A 16,156-nucleotide genomic window follows, 5' to 3' on the forward strand; every position below is an offset into this window, starting at 1 on the left:
TGATAGCTCAGGGTAGCTGATTCACAGGCCGCAGGGCTGCGTGGGTCACAGACTCATGGCACGTCAGCACTCACCCAACAGGAGGGCTAAAGCATTAGTTAACATGCTCCGGTCACAGGCCCTCAAGGAAGAGACCAGCCCTGCCATAAGGGGGTCTCTGTGCAGACAGCTCTACCCTGGCACCCACCTTGGGCCTCTTAGTGACACAGGGGGCCCAGCGCACTTCTCTTGGGTGGCGTGAGTGGTGAGAACGACTGTGATAGCTACTGAATCCACCTGGTCCTCCAGGAATTGGTCTAAGCCCATGACAAAACCCATCGAGAGTTCCCCAGTTGCTTTCTAATGTTTGTTTATGCATGTTTTTTATCCTGGATTTGCTCCACTAAGGATTCAAGGTAGAGTTTTCAAATAAGTCTGTGTCAGTCTGACACCCTGCAGAAGGGAGTAGCTGTGATACAGTCGGCTCAGCACGAGGGTCATGCTGTCCTGTAGCTGGAGCCCTGGGAGGTGAGACGGGAAGGTAGTGGGTCTCTGAGGAACGTTCGGGCTCATTGAGAAAAGAAGAAAAGGAGACACAAATACAAATTGCAGTGAATAGCATGTGCTCACCCAGAGAATGAGTTAACAGCGGTACCAGAGAAAACCCAGGTGCATTCTTAGGAGTGATGGTGATGTTGGGACAAGATGGCCAAGCAGGTGGATGTAATTCAAGGAAGTTTCAGGACTTCCCTGGCTGTCCAGTGGTTGGAACTCCGAGCTCCCCTGCAGGGGGGCACAGGTTCGATCCCTGGTCGGGGAACTAAGATCCCACGTGCCGCAAGGCGAGACCAAAACAATAAATAAGTAAATAAAAGAATGCTTCATGGCAGAAATGAGTCTCGATATTGGGCTTGTCGAGGTAATCTGGTAGAGAGCCGTACTGGAGGGGTGCTTACAGATACGGACCCAAGCACCCTGCATGGGGGCGGTGGTTCTTACCGAGCTCTCCAAAGCAGGGCTGGACACGGCCGTCACCTAGATGCCCTGGCGGGGTCCTGCTGCCCTTGCTGTTGGGTGGTCCCTACCTTGCATGGGGCTCCCACTGGCTTCCTGACTAATCTCTGCCCCACAGAGAGGCCCCAGAGGGAGGGGGCTCCGTGAAGTCCACACACCGCGAACCAGGCCTTCCCCGAGGCCCTCCCGTCCTGTGTGTGGACGGGAGGCACTGCGCCTCCCCAGTTTCTGCCCCTCTCCTTTCATCCGTTCTCTCACCCTCAGCCACTCAGCAGATATTTATTGAGCGCCTGCCCTGTACTGAACGCCTTTCCAGGTGCTGGGAAGTTGGCAGTGGACACGCTAGACCAGATCCTGCCTGTGGGGAGCTTCGTCCCCTCCCTGTCCCCCCACTTCTCTTTAGGATTAGGAAGCAGTTCACTTTCTCACGTGAGACAGACCTGCCTCTGGGAGAGGTGACCGCAGGGGAAGGCGGGGTGTCAGTCCAGCTTGGCGGGGAGGGCTGGACCCCACAAGTGGATTGGGATGAGGCGAACAAGGATCAAGTCAAATGAGAATCGATCCCCAAATTGAGTGAGTCTGGGGCCTGGGAAGGGATGGGGGCACCTTGTGCTCCAGCACGACCCCAGCGCCCTCCCCCACCCAGACCAGAAGGAGCGTCTAGTGCATCCCCAGGGATGCACGTGGCTCTGAAAGGGGTTCACGGGGGGAACCCACAATGAGAACCTTGGAAATGTCAGCAACGGTAAACCTTCAGGGAGGGAAGCCAAATACAGCTGAGTCTAACACTGGGAAGGTCTGGAGGCCCTTTAAAGAGGAATGAAGAGGGCTTTGTGCCCCTCAGCAAAGACCCATTGTGGGTGGCAGAGAATGGGGACTTTTGTCTTTCCCTCACGTCCCCAGGAAACTCTGGTGGCTGGCAAGACACCTCTTCTTCTCTTCTGAACTCACTCCCCACCCCCTCCAACAACTAAAACCTTGTAGAAGGTTGTTTTTTCTTCCAAGGACTCAAAAACTTTCATAACGCCCCGCCGGGCCCCTCCCTCCCCACACGGGGAGGCTTTCCAGAACCATCTCCCAGAGGAGGAAGAGCGTCGGGGGCCAAGGGAGGTGGGGGTCCCAGCACAGCACCAGCCCTGGCCCCCAAGTGGACACCTATGGAGGGGCCGCCCAGCCTGAGGGCAAGAGCCAGTCAAACTGGGCTCTTCCCCGTGGCGCAGGTGGAGGGGAGACCTAGGACAGGGGGCCTGATGGGGTCCCCCAGCTCCTGCTTTTTTCTCCGTCGCTTTGACACCACCACACAGGCTCCCAGAGTTAGAATTTGGGGATTGAGGGAAGACAGGATGTCCCCCTCTGAGGGTGAGAGAGAGGGGAGCTGAAAAGGGCTCAGCTCCCGCCCACCCCAGACCCACCAGGGACGTGGAAACCCACCTGCCTCCTTCACCGCGTGTGAGGGACATGGCGCATTCTATTCCAGCCTCTCCCACTTAATTTCCGTCAGATCTTCACTGCTTGGCCGCAGTTTCCTTAGCGCCTTCAAGCCCTCAACGCCCCATATCGCGTTGCTCTGTCCTTCATGCTGGAAATCAGAGTTGGTGGCTGGTCCAGCATCGTAACTCCGCTGCAGGGGAGGACGCTGCCTGAGGCTGTCCCCTGCCCCTCCCGCCCCGCCATAGCTGCTCCTCTAGAACCTCACAATGCCCGTCTTCACCCACCCGGGTCCTCACCCACCACCGGCTGTCCTGCTTGTCCTCGGGCCGTCCCTGTCTCGAGTCATCAGACCCTCTGACACTGGAGCCCAGAGCCAGGCTTGGCTCCCAGCTGAGGCGGGTTCTGCAGGGGTGGATGCTCTGGCCCAGCAGGGGCCTGTGAGACCCGGACATGGGGTCCTAGGAGACTGGACGTGATTGAGAAAGCATCTCTATGGGTGAAAGGAAATGCTTGTTTCTTTAAGGTGTGTGCCATCCGGAGTGTGGTGACAAAGGCTGTGATGGCCCTAATGCAGACCAGTGCTTGAACTGCGTCCACTTCAGCCTGGGGAGCGTCAAGACCAGCAGGTAAAGGGATGGGCTGCCCCTGCGTGTCCTGGAGACGCCCAGCGTCCCGCTAAGGTGGCCAAGCTGTGTTCTCCACCCCTGAAGCCTGGCACCATACTTAGGAATTAACCAAACACCCCGGAAAGGAGATCACCCTGAGGGTCACTGCTTGGGAATTTTATGTTTTTGTAACCTTTTATTCTCATCTCATAAATAACTCGTGACCATGACAGAGAACTCAGAGGCCGTGGCATTGTTTTTTGTCTGTGCTTATAAACTTTTTTCTCTCCATTTTGCTAAACAAAAGTGGGTCGTATTGAGCATGACAACCACTTGGGAACCGCAGACAAATGTCATCTTAAGGGCCAGTACTGTTCTAAAAGTCAGCACGATCGGCCGTGAATGAGGAGCCCCCATCCCTGAGCACCCGGATAGGGGTGCAGCCCTCCTGGGGAGCACACACCCACCAGGGCTCTGGCAGGGGTGCGGCTGGGACTCTCACGGTGTCCCTGGGGCCCAGATACAGCCGCAACCTCCCTGTGCCGTGTGAAGACGTTTGTTCTGCTGGCTGGACACAGCCTGGAGACCGCTCACTGCCCGTGGGCACTGTCAGTGGGGTTTTGCCGGAGCTGAACGTTCTAAAAGTCAGATACCATCATGGTGTTGCCCAGGGAAGCCAAGCACAACCTGCGAGTGCCCCCGCCCCCCTCGGGGAAACTTTGAAAGGGCAGGAGTCCCAGGTTCCCATGCAAGCCCTCAACCCTTTCCTGCATCAGGAACTTCTCAGGGGCATTAATGGTTTACCTCTGCCCTGGGGCCTTTGTTTCCTCAGAGTCTGCCGACGGGAAGGCAGCTAAGGTTTCCCTCCCGGCCAGCTGCCCTGCCTCGGCCTGACCCCCGTGCTGCTGGGTAGGCGTGGGGCTGGGGCCAGTAGGAAAGTCCTCTCCCGATCTGCTCCCACAGGAAGTGCGTGAGCGTGTGCCCCTTGGGCTACTTCGGGGACATGGCAGCCCGCCGCTGCCGCCGCTGCCACAAGGGATGCGAGACCTGCTCGGGCCGGGGCCCCACCCAGTGCCTGTCTTGCCGCCGCGGGTTCTACCACCATCAAGAGGTGAATACCTGTGTGACCTTCTGTCCTGCCGGATTTTATGCTGATGAAAGTAAGTGTGTGTCCCGGGGCCTAGAAATGAGGAGTCAGCCCCGCTCTGGGCTGGGGTCCCCTCTCCTGGGAGACTTTTCCCCGCCCTCTGCTTCCTGTGTACTCTGTCCTCCTGAGAAAGGACCCTTAACGGGAGGGAGGGAGAGAGGATGAAATCAAAGCCCTCGGACACCGTTACTGGATAGCAGTTCACACCCAAACCTGGCCAGGGTGGTTCAAAGTGACTCAGAAATGGAGCCCCCGTAGTCTGGGGTTGTCACACTTCTGTAGGTCAGTGTCCAGTATTCAGGATGGACAGGGAGGTAGCTTGAGCCAGTGGCTCTCAGGCTCAGACCGATTTCAGACATCCAAATAGAAAGGCTTCCGGGTATGCCCTGCGGTCTCTCCTGGAGCTGTGGATGTGGGCGCTGGGCGGGGTGCAGGACCCAGCACCGGCTTGTGGCCTTGGTGGTTGAAACTGGGTGAAAGCCCCTCCCAGCAAGAGCCACTAAGCTGAAACCGGGTTTTAAGGCCGGGGAGGTTTGCGGGTCTCCATGAATGCCTGCTGCCAGGCATAACTGGGCTCAGGAGGACAGGTTGGTCTTGGCTGTGCACTTTACATAGTGACCACACTCCCAAGACGTGGGTGATGGCTTTCCTCACCTTGCAGATGGGGAAGTGAAGCCGAGCGAGGCCAAAGGGCCCACAGCTAGCAGTGAACTCAGAGCAGCACAGGTGTCCTGCCATCCTGCCTGTCCTGGGAAGTGAGGTGGATGGGCTCTGGGGCCGGGACCTCATGCCAAGGTTTGAGCACTCACCTCGGCCTGGAAGAGGCCAAAGAGAGGGCTTGGGTTAAACTGATGGAGGACAGTTTTCAGATGACGTGTTGGCCGTTGTGCAGGGAGGGGGCAGCGCTTCCCAGAGCTCGCCTCTGGCCCGCATCCTGCAGGAGGGGTCCCGTCACAGCATTGCTCTCACTCCTGTGGGGAAGGAGCCAGGGAATCCTTAAGGACATAGAAAGCCATGGAATAACCACTCTTTAGAGGGGACGCAAAGAGTCGTGCAAGACACGTTTCTCAGGCTTTGCAAACACCTGCCCTGGGCTGCAACCAGACCTGTTTTCGGGGCAGAGACTCCTCCATCCCTACCTCCACCCCACCCCACCCCTGGGCAAGAACCAGCCACCTCGGTCACCCCGAGAGTCACCCCCAGACGCCCTCGCTGAGCCCCTGCAGCGTGTGTGTGATGCCAGCTGTGGGGCCCCGAGGAGGAGGCCCCGAGCACAGGGTGGTGCTGACCGGGTGCCAGGATGAGTGACCTGGGTAATCACCGAGACCCAGGGCTTCCCCCAAGGTGTGGTGGGTGTTGGAGATTCATGTCTGTGCAGGTGACCGCCAACGTGTCAGTCAAGACCCCTGTGAGGGCCCTGGGTGGGTAGGGTCACTCAGGGGCACCCTTGGGCCCCACCGGTCACACTTAGGAAGACTGGCACCTCAGTAAACTCTGCTCCTCTGGCTCCAGTCCCAGGGGAAGATGTAGGACTAGAGCACGTCTCCTCTGGAAAGGGCCCACCTCCAAGCCTCAAGGTCGTGTGAGGACTTCACTCCAGAAAAGAGGTGCGAGGCGTGTGATCTGACACCTGGGCACGCGGTCTCCACGTGCCTCTGGCGGTCGGTCACCGTGTCACCCGTCTGGAGACAACGCCGGTGACGGCTGTTCCATCAACCCCGCCTTGGAACACCCGAGTCTCATTTGCCCGGGTTTGATCCTCCCACCTCTTCTCTTTTCCTCCTCTTATTTTTCTCCAGATCAGAAAAACTGCCTTAAATGCCACCCAAGCTGTAAAAAGTGCATGGATGAACCAGAGAAATGTACTGTCTGTAAAGAGGGATTCAGGTAAGACCCTCCCTTCAGACCTGAGGCACAGCCATGGGTATATGCTGGTATAAGTGTCTGTCATTGATTTACCAAGTGTTTGCCTCCTTTTCCTAAAAGCTAAAATTTCAGAGGCCCAAAGCCTTTCAGGATACAGATTCCGAGTCAAAAATCAGATTTCCACTTAGAGATTGGTGTTTATGATAGAAAGTCAGAGGATGGGGAAAATGTCTACATTTTATGCAACATTTGGAGAATTGGTAAGAGCGAGAGTGGATCCTCTCACAGAAAGTCGGGCTGGCGGCTGGAAGGGTGAGGAGTTGTAACGAAGCACGGAGCTCCCTTTCTTGGGCCCCGAGCCCCACTCACTCCAGTTTCCTTCCCAGTCTGGATGACTGAGGGAAAGGCAGAGGGGGCTCGCTCCCTGGAGATACCCTGTAGATTCCTGGTTTGCCCGGCTCCACCAAGCTCAGCCCACGTCTCCTTTAAAAGCACCTTACCAAGCTAATGATTTTTTACTGGCATATTTTGGAATGTTGGTGTCGCCTGTTTACTGCCACCAAATATACATTACTTGTTCCTCGAAGTTACCATCTAGAAGCTTAGAAATCATTCTGTGCGAAATTGTGCTGTGGACCCTCCCGCGATCCAGTCTTGAACCAGGGCCTGCACTTTAAGGAAGAAAGGGACGGGTCAGCGAGGGCAGTGAGCAGGGGCGGGGCTGGGGGGCATCATTGGGCTCTTGTTAAAATGCAGGTGCTGGGCTTCCCTGGTGGCGCAGTGGTTGAGAGTCTGCCTGCCGATGCAGGGGACACGGGTTCGTGCCCCGGTCTGGGAAGATCCCACGTGCCGTGGAGCGGCTGGGCCTGTGAGCCATGGCCGTTGAGGCTGCGCGTCTGGAACCTGTGCTCCGCAACGGGAGAGGCCACAACAGTGAGAGGCCCACGTACCGCAAAAAAAAAAAAAAAAAAAATGCAGGTGCTGACCCAGCGGCTCTGTGACTCTGCATCTCTACCTGGCCCCCAGGGGACAAGGATGCTGCCAGTCCTGCAGCCTCCCCTCCCCTCCCCTCAAATCCAACCCCACAGGGTGGAATTCCTTTCCAGTAAGGAGTGAAGGAAGAAAACGAGCATTTTACTCCAGCTGCTCTCACCAATACTGCCTCATTTAACCTTCACAGCAACCTATGACGTATGTGACATATATGGCATTCTTCTTCACATTTTACTAACGGGGAAAGGAACAGTTTCCTGGAGCAGCATGACTAAGGTTCCCCAAGCCCGCCCCACCCCCTCCAGATCAGGGGATCGGAGAGAAGAGGGTCCACTGCCCCACGCTCCCGGGAGCCGGGGGAGGGAAGGGGAACAGGACCCCAGAGTCACACGTCATGCCCGTTCTCTGAACCGGGGAGCTGGACGAGGCAGGATGAGGAGTGGGGGGCTGACATGTGGAGGAAGGAGAGCCCCAGAAGGGAAAGGCGGAGAGGTTCAGCTGGCCGCCACTGGGGCCTGGGAGCTCGGCTGTGGGGACCCTCCCGCAGGGCCCCCCACCCAGGCCAGAGACTCAGGGTGTCAGGGGGAGGCACTGTGTTTCCAGCTCCCTGGAGCCTGTTTCCCAGTGGGGATGTGCTGGAGCGGGGGGGCTCATCCCTGCTCCTGTGGGTCAGATGGGGGAGAGGAGGTCAGATGCTCAGGCCAGGAGCTGTGTCCTGGGGAGAAAATGCCTCTCAGGCAGCAGCCCCCCAGGTGGAGGCAGTGGTGCAGCCGTGACGAGCAGTCGGGGAGGACTGCGGACACTGAACCATCATCAGCCGTAATCCACAGAAAGCTCCTTTTTATTGCCTAGTATCCTCTTTAGCTATGGCTTCAAATCATCGGTCCCACTGAAGCAGTGAGGGCGGCCAAGCCGTGCGTCCATCTCTTTAGGCTGGGAACATCCATTAGTAAAGACTTAACTGAACAGCTGGTGCAGTGGCCTGGGGGCCGAGACGAGAGGGAGCCCTGGGGTCGGCCTCTGCCTTGATACAGAGATGCTTTCAGCCCCACCGACGTCCCCCCACCAAGTGCAGGAGCCTCTGGATCTCACAGACCCTGGAGCACGTGTTTGATGTGTCAGGCAGCAGATCCATCTACAACATGTGCAGCAGTGAGCCTGGGAACTGAAGCCGCCATGGCAGCCAACACCCACTCACACTGCTGGGTGCCTGACACCTGCCAGGGTTCTGTCCTCCAAGCAACCTGACCACGCAGGAGCCTTGACGGACAGCTGAGGGCCCGGAGGGGCAGGAAGGTTGGCTGGCCTGCCCAGGGCCGGGGCTGCACGGCTGGGAAGGGGCACAGGGTCTGCTCCAGAAGCCGTGCGCTCGCTGCCTGGACGAGCGAGGTGAGGGAGGGAGGCAGGAGCCACAGCAGGCAGGGCTGCTAGGTCCCAGGAGTGGATTTTATCTCGGGTTCATGAAGCACAGAAGGTTTCCAGCAAGGGCGAGGCAGGAGCCCACTGGGACTCAGGGTCAGTCTTGCCGCCAACCCCCCCTCACACATCACAGATGCCAAGGCTTCACCCAGGGCTGCGCCCAGTGAGACCGAGCCAGTGGGGTGACCCACCTGTGCTCGAGTTCTCCTCGTGGGCCTTGGGTTCTAGTGTGATTGATGTCAGTGAAGAGAAGGTGTCACAGAGCAGGAGAGCCCAGAAGGCGTGGAGGGCATGGCCACGGGGCTTTGGGAAGAAGCTTCAGGACCACCGGCCACCAGAAGGCAGAGGCTCTGCTTCCAGGCCCGGGTGTCCCTTCCAGCTGGCCTCGAGATGCTGCAGGACAGCTTTGCCACTTGCATTAGTTCAGAACCTTAAGTGACGCCAAGAGCTGTGCTTGAGCAACTTTCAGTTCCTCTCATGAAAGACATTTGAGGGCAAATCATAATTGAATTAGAGCTTTGGAAAGGATATAAAAGACTGCCTTTTTTTTCTTTTCAACAGCCTTGCACGGGGCAGCTGCATTCCAGACTGTGAGCCAGGCACCTACTTTGACTCTGAGCTGATCAGGTGCGGGGAATGCCATCCCACCTGCCAGACCTGCGTGGGTGAGTTCACGGCCTGCGGGGGCCACACTTGGAGCCCAAGTTCCCCAGGCCGGTGGGCTGACTACCTGGAAACCCAGAAAGCCCTAGGATTTGCGGGCTTCCGTGGGTGTTGCAGCATTAAATCCCAGAAGCCCTACCAGGGGCTGGGAGAGGGGAAAGGGGAATAGTGATTAATGGGTACAGAGGCTCAGCTTGGGAAGATAAAAAAGTTCTGGGGATGGATGGATGGTGGCGATGCTTGCATAACAATATGAATGTACTTAATGCCACTGAACTGTATGCTTAAATGGTTAATATGGTCAATTGTATGTTATGTACATTTTACCACAATTAAAAAAAAAAAAAGAAAAAGAAAAACCACAAGGGCCCACTTGGAGCAGCCTGGGTTTCCCGGTGTCAGGAGCCCAGCCAGGTAGGGGATGCTTTCAGGCCCGGCAGGGATGCTAACTGCTAGTGAGCTCTTGCGTGGAACCCAGCCCTTGCCTCAGGGTAGCAGTGCCGGAGGTTCACGATTCATTGATTCTTCAGGCACAGGCTGGGCAAGTTTCCGTGGTGAAGGAAGAAGTCTTTTTAAAACATAGCCTTAGTTCCTTGTACCTATCTTCCCTATTTTGAACATTTTTCTCAAAGAGGAAAAGATCTCTGTAAGCAATTTTATGTGTATTTTAATTTCCCACAGAGATGATAGCACAGCTGCCTTCCAGGCGCAGCTTTTATGCAGAATCTCAGAGAATGATTTTCTTGTTGGGTTTCGTGCTGCAGAGTTATTGTAGCACATTCTGAGCTTGTGGGCTCATATGTATTTCTGATCGAATCTTCTCCTCTTGACCCTCCTTCCTGACCCAGCGCTTTGGCCCTTGTTCTAAGAAACCCACATCGGGTTGAGTTTTTGCTGCAGTAACGATGTAAGAACTAGGTCTCTGCTAAGTCACTGATGCCGTAACATGGGTCCTGGAATGCATGGCAGGACGGGGCAGCCGTCCCAGTGTGGCCACGTGAGCCCATGTCAAGGGGGCCCTTGACCAGAAGTGGACATGCCATGGCAAAGACCAGCACTCTCAAGGCCTTTGGAAGATGTGCCTTCCTGGGTTCCCCTCCTGGGACAACCCCCCAAAAGGCAGGGGCCCAGCAGCCTTTCCTAGCGTTTGCCTTTGTTGCCTGTCATTTTCATTCTGTTTCTTTGACTCATTGTTTAGCCCAGGTTGATGAAGAGTATCGCCGAGCATCGCCGATGTCACTTATTTAGATTTCATAGTCGCTTGAATCCATAAAATTCAGGCGTGTAGCTTTACAATGCTCTTGAATTCAGTTATTCAGTGTGGTTTCCTTTCTCTGCATCCCCACACTGCCTGTTGGCAAACACTGTGGTTCTCTCACCCAGTCCAGCAACCTCTTTGTCACTTGAGGGGTCAGGCTGTCCAGGGGTCTCTCCTGCTCCCCACACCCGCCTGCCCGGGTTCCCTCTATGCTCTGGGACGTGTGCATCCACCCCGGCCGCTGCTGGGACAGGGACCCCACCCACTTCCAGCGCTGAAGGCTTCTCGCTGCCTGTCACGATCCCTGTCGGGAGCCCCTGGAGGCCTAGGCCACCTGCCCCTCCCCTCCCAGCTCCCACTCCGTGACCACTGCTGCTCCCCGCCTGTGAGGGGCCTGGGTGCGGTGTGGGGAGAGCCGTGGTTAGGCACGAGTACAGCATGGAGCACAGTGGCATCTGTCCCCACCCCAGGCCGGCAGTACCTTGGGACACTCAGTGGTGACTCAGTAGGAATAAGCCTCTTCCCATATCCTGGTCCAGGTACCCAGAGCCTCTGGCACAGAGGATGTGATCCCTTGGGGAACCTATCTGCCTTGGGTGGGTGCAGGGGACCTGGCAGCGCATGGCGCGTGGGTCAGCAGCCAGTGGGGCACGTGTGTGTGGAGTTGAGGGGCATGAGGGCCGGTCCTCACCCAGGGGAGCACGACATGAAATAGCAGATAAAAACCACCATGACAGGTCAAGAGAGAGATGGCAGAAGAAAGGAACGCGTTTTGTATCTTAGCGCCCTTCATAGCACGTTTTTCCTGCCTTTGGAATAAGGGCCCTGCGTTTTCACTTTGTCCTGGGCCCCACAAACGATGCAGTGGATCCTGCCTAAGCATCACCCGTTTTGCTACGATTTTTATGATCTGTGTCCGCTTTTCAAGTGTCTGATGCCTGGAAAGCCTTGTGACTAAATGGAATCCCTGAGAGACTTTGAGTTACAAAGTTCACAATTTTTAGTAGTCGTGAAAACAGTTGCTCTAGGAGATGTGTGTTGACTCAGCTTTTGTCATCGTGGTTAAAGATCCGGGACATAAAACCTGCCATTTGGAAGCGCAGGCCTCAGCAGCACTGAGCGCCTTCACACTGTCATGGGGCCGTCACCTCCGCCCATCCAGGGCTTTCTCTTCTTCTAACCCCAGCTGAACGGGTTTCATCCGCTTTTAAGTTTAGCAAATTGAGCATTAAACTAGGAGCAGACAAGAATCGGTGTTCTTTTCCATTGCAGAAGCTCCTTAGGCACCGGGGACCCTGGCGGCCCTGGCAATAGGACATGGGTGATGGGGTTTGTGGGGGGCACCAACGCCGGATGCTCCCTGCAGATAAGTGATGGGGGCTGGGGCACAAGAGCAGCCGTCCATCCAGAAGGACATAGACCAGACGCATTTGTGGGGTGGCTCTCCCACTGCGTTGCAGCAACAGAGGGAGGACACCCCCGTGGAGACCCCAGGCAGGTGGGCAGCTACTCCTCATGAAGGCCCTGGAACCCCAAGGGCTCCCGCTTCTGCCTCACGCTCAGTCCTGGGTGAGCTCAGAATCCCCTTCCAGAGCACCAAGCCTCGGGGCTGGCAGAGCCGCCCTGCGGACCCCCATCTGCAAACGGGTCCTCCCGTGACGCAGCCCAGAGGCCCCCCACAGGTCCAGAAGTCACTCCAGGAGGATGACCGGACACCTCTGCCTCAGCTGTCAGGCCTCAAGCCGAGACAAGACCACAGTGGGGGAGGTCTAAGGAGGGGCTGTGGTCTCCGTGAGCATCTGAGATGGTTTCTCCCTGAGTTCGATCCTCTAAGCCGTCAGCCAGTGGCCACCTCACTGCCTCTCTGATGCTCCTTGGGGACTCTGACACAGAAGTGCACACCCAGCACTGACTTCTTGTTGGCCTGAATGAATGAACAGATGGGCAGACAGACAGATGGACAGCGCGGTTTCTTCACTCTGGACCACTGCCTGCCCAGGCTGATGAGTCCTCTTGACTGGGCTGCAGCTTTTCCTTCACGACTCCTGACCCTTCATTCAGAGCTCTTGCCTTTTCTGGTCCCCACGTCTCACCCCATAAGCCCTTAGCTGTTTTTTCTCTGTTGAAAAAGTCCTGATCCTTCACACCAAATACCTGTCAACCCCAGGCCTCCAAACCTCTTCCTTCCCTTTTCCCACATATTCTTACGCCGAGTCTGTCCACTAGAAATACGATGTGAGCTACTGATGCAGCTTTAAGTTCCCTCCAGAAACAGGTGAAAATAATTATAACATCTTATTTAACCCCATGTATCTAAATGCTATCATTTCTATATGTAATCCATATTTTAAAAATCAACGAGCTATTTCACTTTTTTTTTTTAAACTATGTCTCTGAAATCCAGTGTGTAAGTGTGTTTGGCCAGGCCACATTTTCCGAACTCAGAGCTACCTGTGGCTGCCCTAGTTGAAATCGGGCCCAGGCCTGTTGGGAAAGGAGGCACCTGGAATCAGGGCCGATGAACGCGGCCCGGGCAGCGGGAGGTGTGCTGAGCTTGGTGCAGCCTCCATGTCCCCATCCGTGAGATGTGGGCGTGAGGCCCACCTCCCAGGAGTGGCCAGGAGGGCCCAGTGCAGACACACAATGGCACCTGGGTGAATCTAGCTGTGTGGTGGCCTTGGGGCGTCTGAATAGGACCTGGATCTCACAGGTGCTGCAGCAGGTCTGGGACACGTGATGGGCAGGTGGGCGGTCCCTGACCTCTGCTGCTTTTCCCGCATCCCTCAGGGCCCAGCAGAGAAGAATGTATTCACTGTGCCCCAAACTTCCACTTCCAAGACTGGAAATGTGTGCCAGCCTGTGGCGAGGGCTTCTACCCAGAGGAGATGCCGGGCTTGCCCCACAAAGTGTGCCGAAGGTATGTGCGCCTTCCAGACAGTCCTCCTGACTTAGCCCGAGATGGCCGGGGAAGGGTGGTCAGCGGTGCCTGTGGAGGAGTGGCAGGAGGGCTGGGTCTGGTGGCCCCTGTCCCAGGGGCTGGGGGCAGGGTGTGCCATGTTCCACGACAACAGTGGGTGCAGTGGGCAGACAGGAACCCGTTTACAGAGGAGGGGACCCTGCAGGTGGTGATGGCCAAGGTCACAGTCAGGCAGCGGCCCTCATGCCTTTGTTCACGTCCTGAGTATCTGTGGAGACCTACTGTGTACCAGGCCTTGTGTGGCTGGGAGGGCAGGATGCGGAGGACGGGGGCCTGACCAGCAGAGCCGCCACCCCGGAGCAGACGCCAGGGAGCCCCACCTGCACCCCGGACCACAGTGTGATCACAGCATGTCATTAAGGAAACCACGTGTAGGATTTGTTTAAAATTTAAATTGGATAATTTAGAGAAAACAGAAGATCCCGACAACTTCCTCATTCTAAAGCCGCTTCCAGCCAATGCAGAGATGTTATAACCCGGCTCGTTCTCCTTTTCCGCTCCCTCCTGTGTGTCTGCAAGGCGCACCGTCCTTTTTTGGGGGCTCTGAGCAGTGTTCTCTCTTGTCACGGGATGTGGGCAGTGAAAGGAGAAGACGTCTGCTTGGTGTCCTCTTGTCCTGCTGAATCTTGCCTCATGTCAGGCCTCATCGCCTGGAGCCCAGGAACAGGGCAGGGCAGTCTATCTCGTCTAGGGTGAGAGTGACAATGAGTCTGCCGGTGACCTTGAAGATCATGATGGTGGGAGTGGGGAAGGGGCCGTCCCTCTGATGTAGACTCAAAGAGGGAGCCTCAGGCGCCCACTTCAGAGCAGTGCAGGGAGACCATGCCCGTCTGGCAGCTCACAGCTGGGGACCCACAGTGGGGGTCTTTGAGATCCCCTCAGGCTGTGTTTGAGAACTCTTCTGGATTGTAACCTGTTCTTTAAAACAAACAAACAAACAAAAACCAACAACCTACGTGAGCAAATGAGAGACCACCTGGTCCTTGCGCTTGTGGGACCCATGCAAAGGGTTAGGGTTTCAGCCCCACTTACCCAGCCACCTTCACCCAGCCTTGCTGAGTCCCGTGAAGGACCTTCGGCACCGGTGTCTGAAGTAAAGTTTCATTTTAACCAGCCAGCTGGTTCCAGGGTGATTACCCTAAGTATGGCAGCCAGGGACAATGCGGAATTACACAGTGATAATCAGTTTCGTTTGTCAGACACCCTGGCTCTCAGAGGATGCTGGGAATTCCCACGAGTGTGGCAAACAGCCCCCGCAGGGCACCCAGAAGCTATGGGGTCCCCAGAGGCAGGGGGCAGGCAGCCCCCGTGAGCCCCTCCCTGGCTGAGGAGGGCAGGACCTCCCTGGGTGCTCACGTCCATGCGTGGCAAAGCTTTCAGTCCTGGAGGAGCGTCCAGTGCTGGGACTGACACAGCAGGCCTCAGAGATATACCCCCAGGAAGCGGCCTGCACGGGACGCCTAGGTGGTAAATTGCCAGCACTTCAGAAAGTTCCCGTCTCCCGAGTCCCAGGGCTCTGAAGACCCCTCAGCGTGGATTCCCCTGGAAGGACAAATGGCCTTGGTTCCGCAGGGCCTCTCCCCACCGCGGCAGCAGCAGCGTTCAGAGAGCCTGGCTCCCCGAAGGCCCCAGAATGCTGAGTGCCGGCCAGGGCAGCCTCGAGGGAGCGAGCAGCCAGGCAGGGCTCATGGGGAAAAGCCAGGCCGGGACGCAGGCCTGCTAGGTTGGCAGCCTGGATGCTGAGTCAAGGCCCGTTACGCTGAGGCCCACGGCTGAGAACAGTCCATGATAAGTATCTCAAAAGAGGCGCCGGACACCCCAAGACTTAGGAAGAGGACCTAGAAGAGGGAGCAAGGACCTCTTTGAAGACAGAGCAACTCGGTGGGGTGTCTGCCCCCCGCCCTCCTACCACCCTCCCTCCCCCGGCGCCTCCTGGGTATGTTGAAGCAGGGCAAGACTCAGGCAGGCCTTCTGCTCTGTCCTGTGCCCAGTGTGATGAGAGTTCTGCTATCTGACTGTCACCTGGAACAGCCTAAAGACGGGAGGCGGGGAAGTGGCCCCGGCAGCAGGGCAGGGAGAGGAATGCAGTGGGTGCTGCCCTGCAGACTTTGGCAGGACAGTCGCTGTGGTGTTTGGGGGTGAGGTCGGTACCACAGAAGGAGCAGAACCAGAGGCGTCTTGAAAGCCCGCTGCCCGAGAGGACCACCTGCCAGGCATGGTAACCTTGATGGAGGAGCCAAGAGGGTCTCTCGGAGAAACAGGGGCCCCGAGGCAGTTCGGGGAGCAGCCTGATGCCGGATTCTTCCCCAAGCCAGGGCCTCCAGATCCGAGCCCAGGCTGGCCGACACCTGACCGGGGCCTTGTGAGCCCCTGAGAGAGAGCCCGTCCGAGGCTGTCCAGGCTTCTGCTTGTGGAACTGGGAGATGCTGAACAGTGGTGGATTAAGCTGCTGCATTGTGGTCATTTGTTACATGGCCGAAGAAAACCGACACAGCTCCGGGGGCTGCCATGGAGATCCTGGGGCTCTGTGAGGCTGAATTTGAAGACGAAAGAGAGCTGTGTGCAGCCGGGTCTCCACTGTAGCTGCCCTCTTACTGTTTATAGCAAAGCAACACTCAGCCAGGGCCTTCAAGACAGCTGACCCCCAATTACATGGCTTGGCTTGGCCCTGTCTCCCGTGTCACTAGCGGACATCATCTTTAAGAGAAGCGGGAGGTGGGGGGAGTGGTCCCCTGTGCAGTGGCATGAGGGGCCTGTGGCCCGGCCAGAGCAGTGCAGCAGGACAGGGGCCAGGCCCTGGGGTC

At 57.0% G+C, this 16,156-nt stretch overlaps 1 protein-coding gene across 2 annotated transcripts in view; it reads left to right on the forward strand.

Moving 5' to 3' along the window:
* The window catches only part of PCSK6 (proprotein convertase subtilisin/kexin type 6), a 194,599-nt gene that overhangs the window by 174,397 nt on the left and 4,046 nt on the right, over positions 1-16,156 (forward strand). For both annotated transcript variants that reach the window (XM_060097521.1, XM_060097522.1), the window contains 5 exons: positions 2,948-3,050; positions 3,993-4,189; positions 5,976-6,063; positions 9,016-9,119; positions 13,163-13,292. In XM_060097521.1, coding sequence (XP_059953504.1) covers positions 2,948-3,050; positions 3,993-4,189; positions 5,976-6,063; positions 9,016-9,119; positions 13,163-13,292 — 622 coding nt within the window. The remainder of the gene's footprint in view (positions 1-2,947; positions 3,051-3,992; positions 4,190-5,975; positions 6,064-9,015; positions 9,120-13,162; positions 13,293-16,156) is intronic.

Source organism: Mesoplodon densirostris, chromosome 4 (assembly GCF_025265405.1).
Source record: "Mesoplodon densirostris isolate mMesDen1 chromosome 4, mMesDen1 primary haplotype, whole genome shotgun sequence".
Classification (NCBI taxonomy): Eukaryota; Metazoa; Chordata; class Mammalia; order Artiodactyla; family Ziphiidae; genus Mesoplodon; species Mesoplodon densirostris.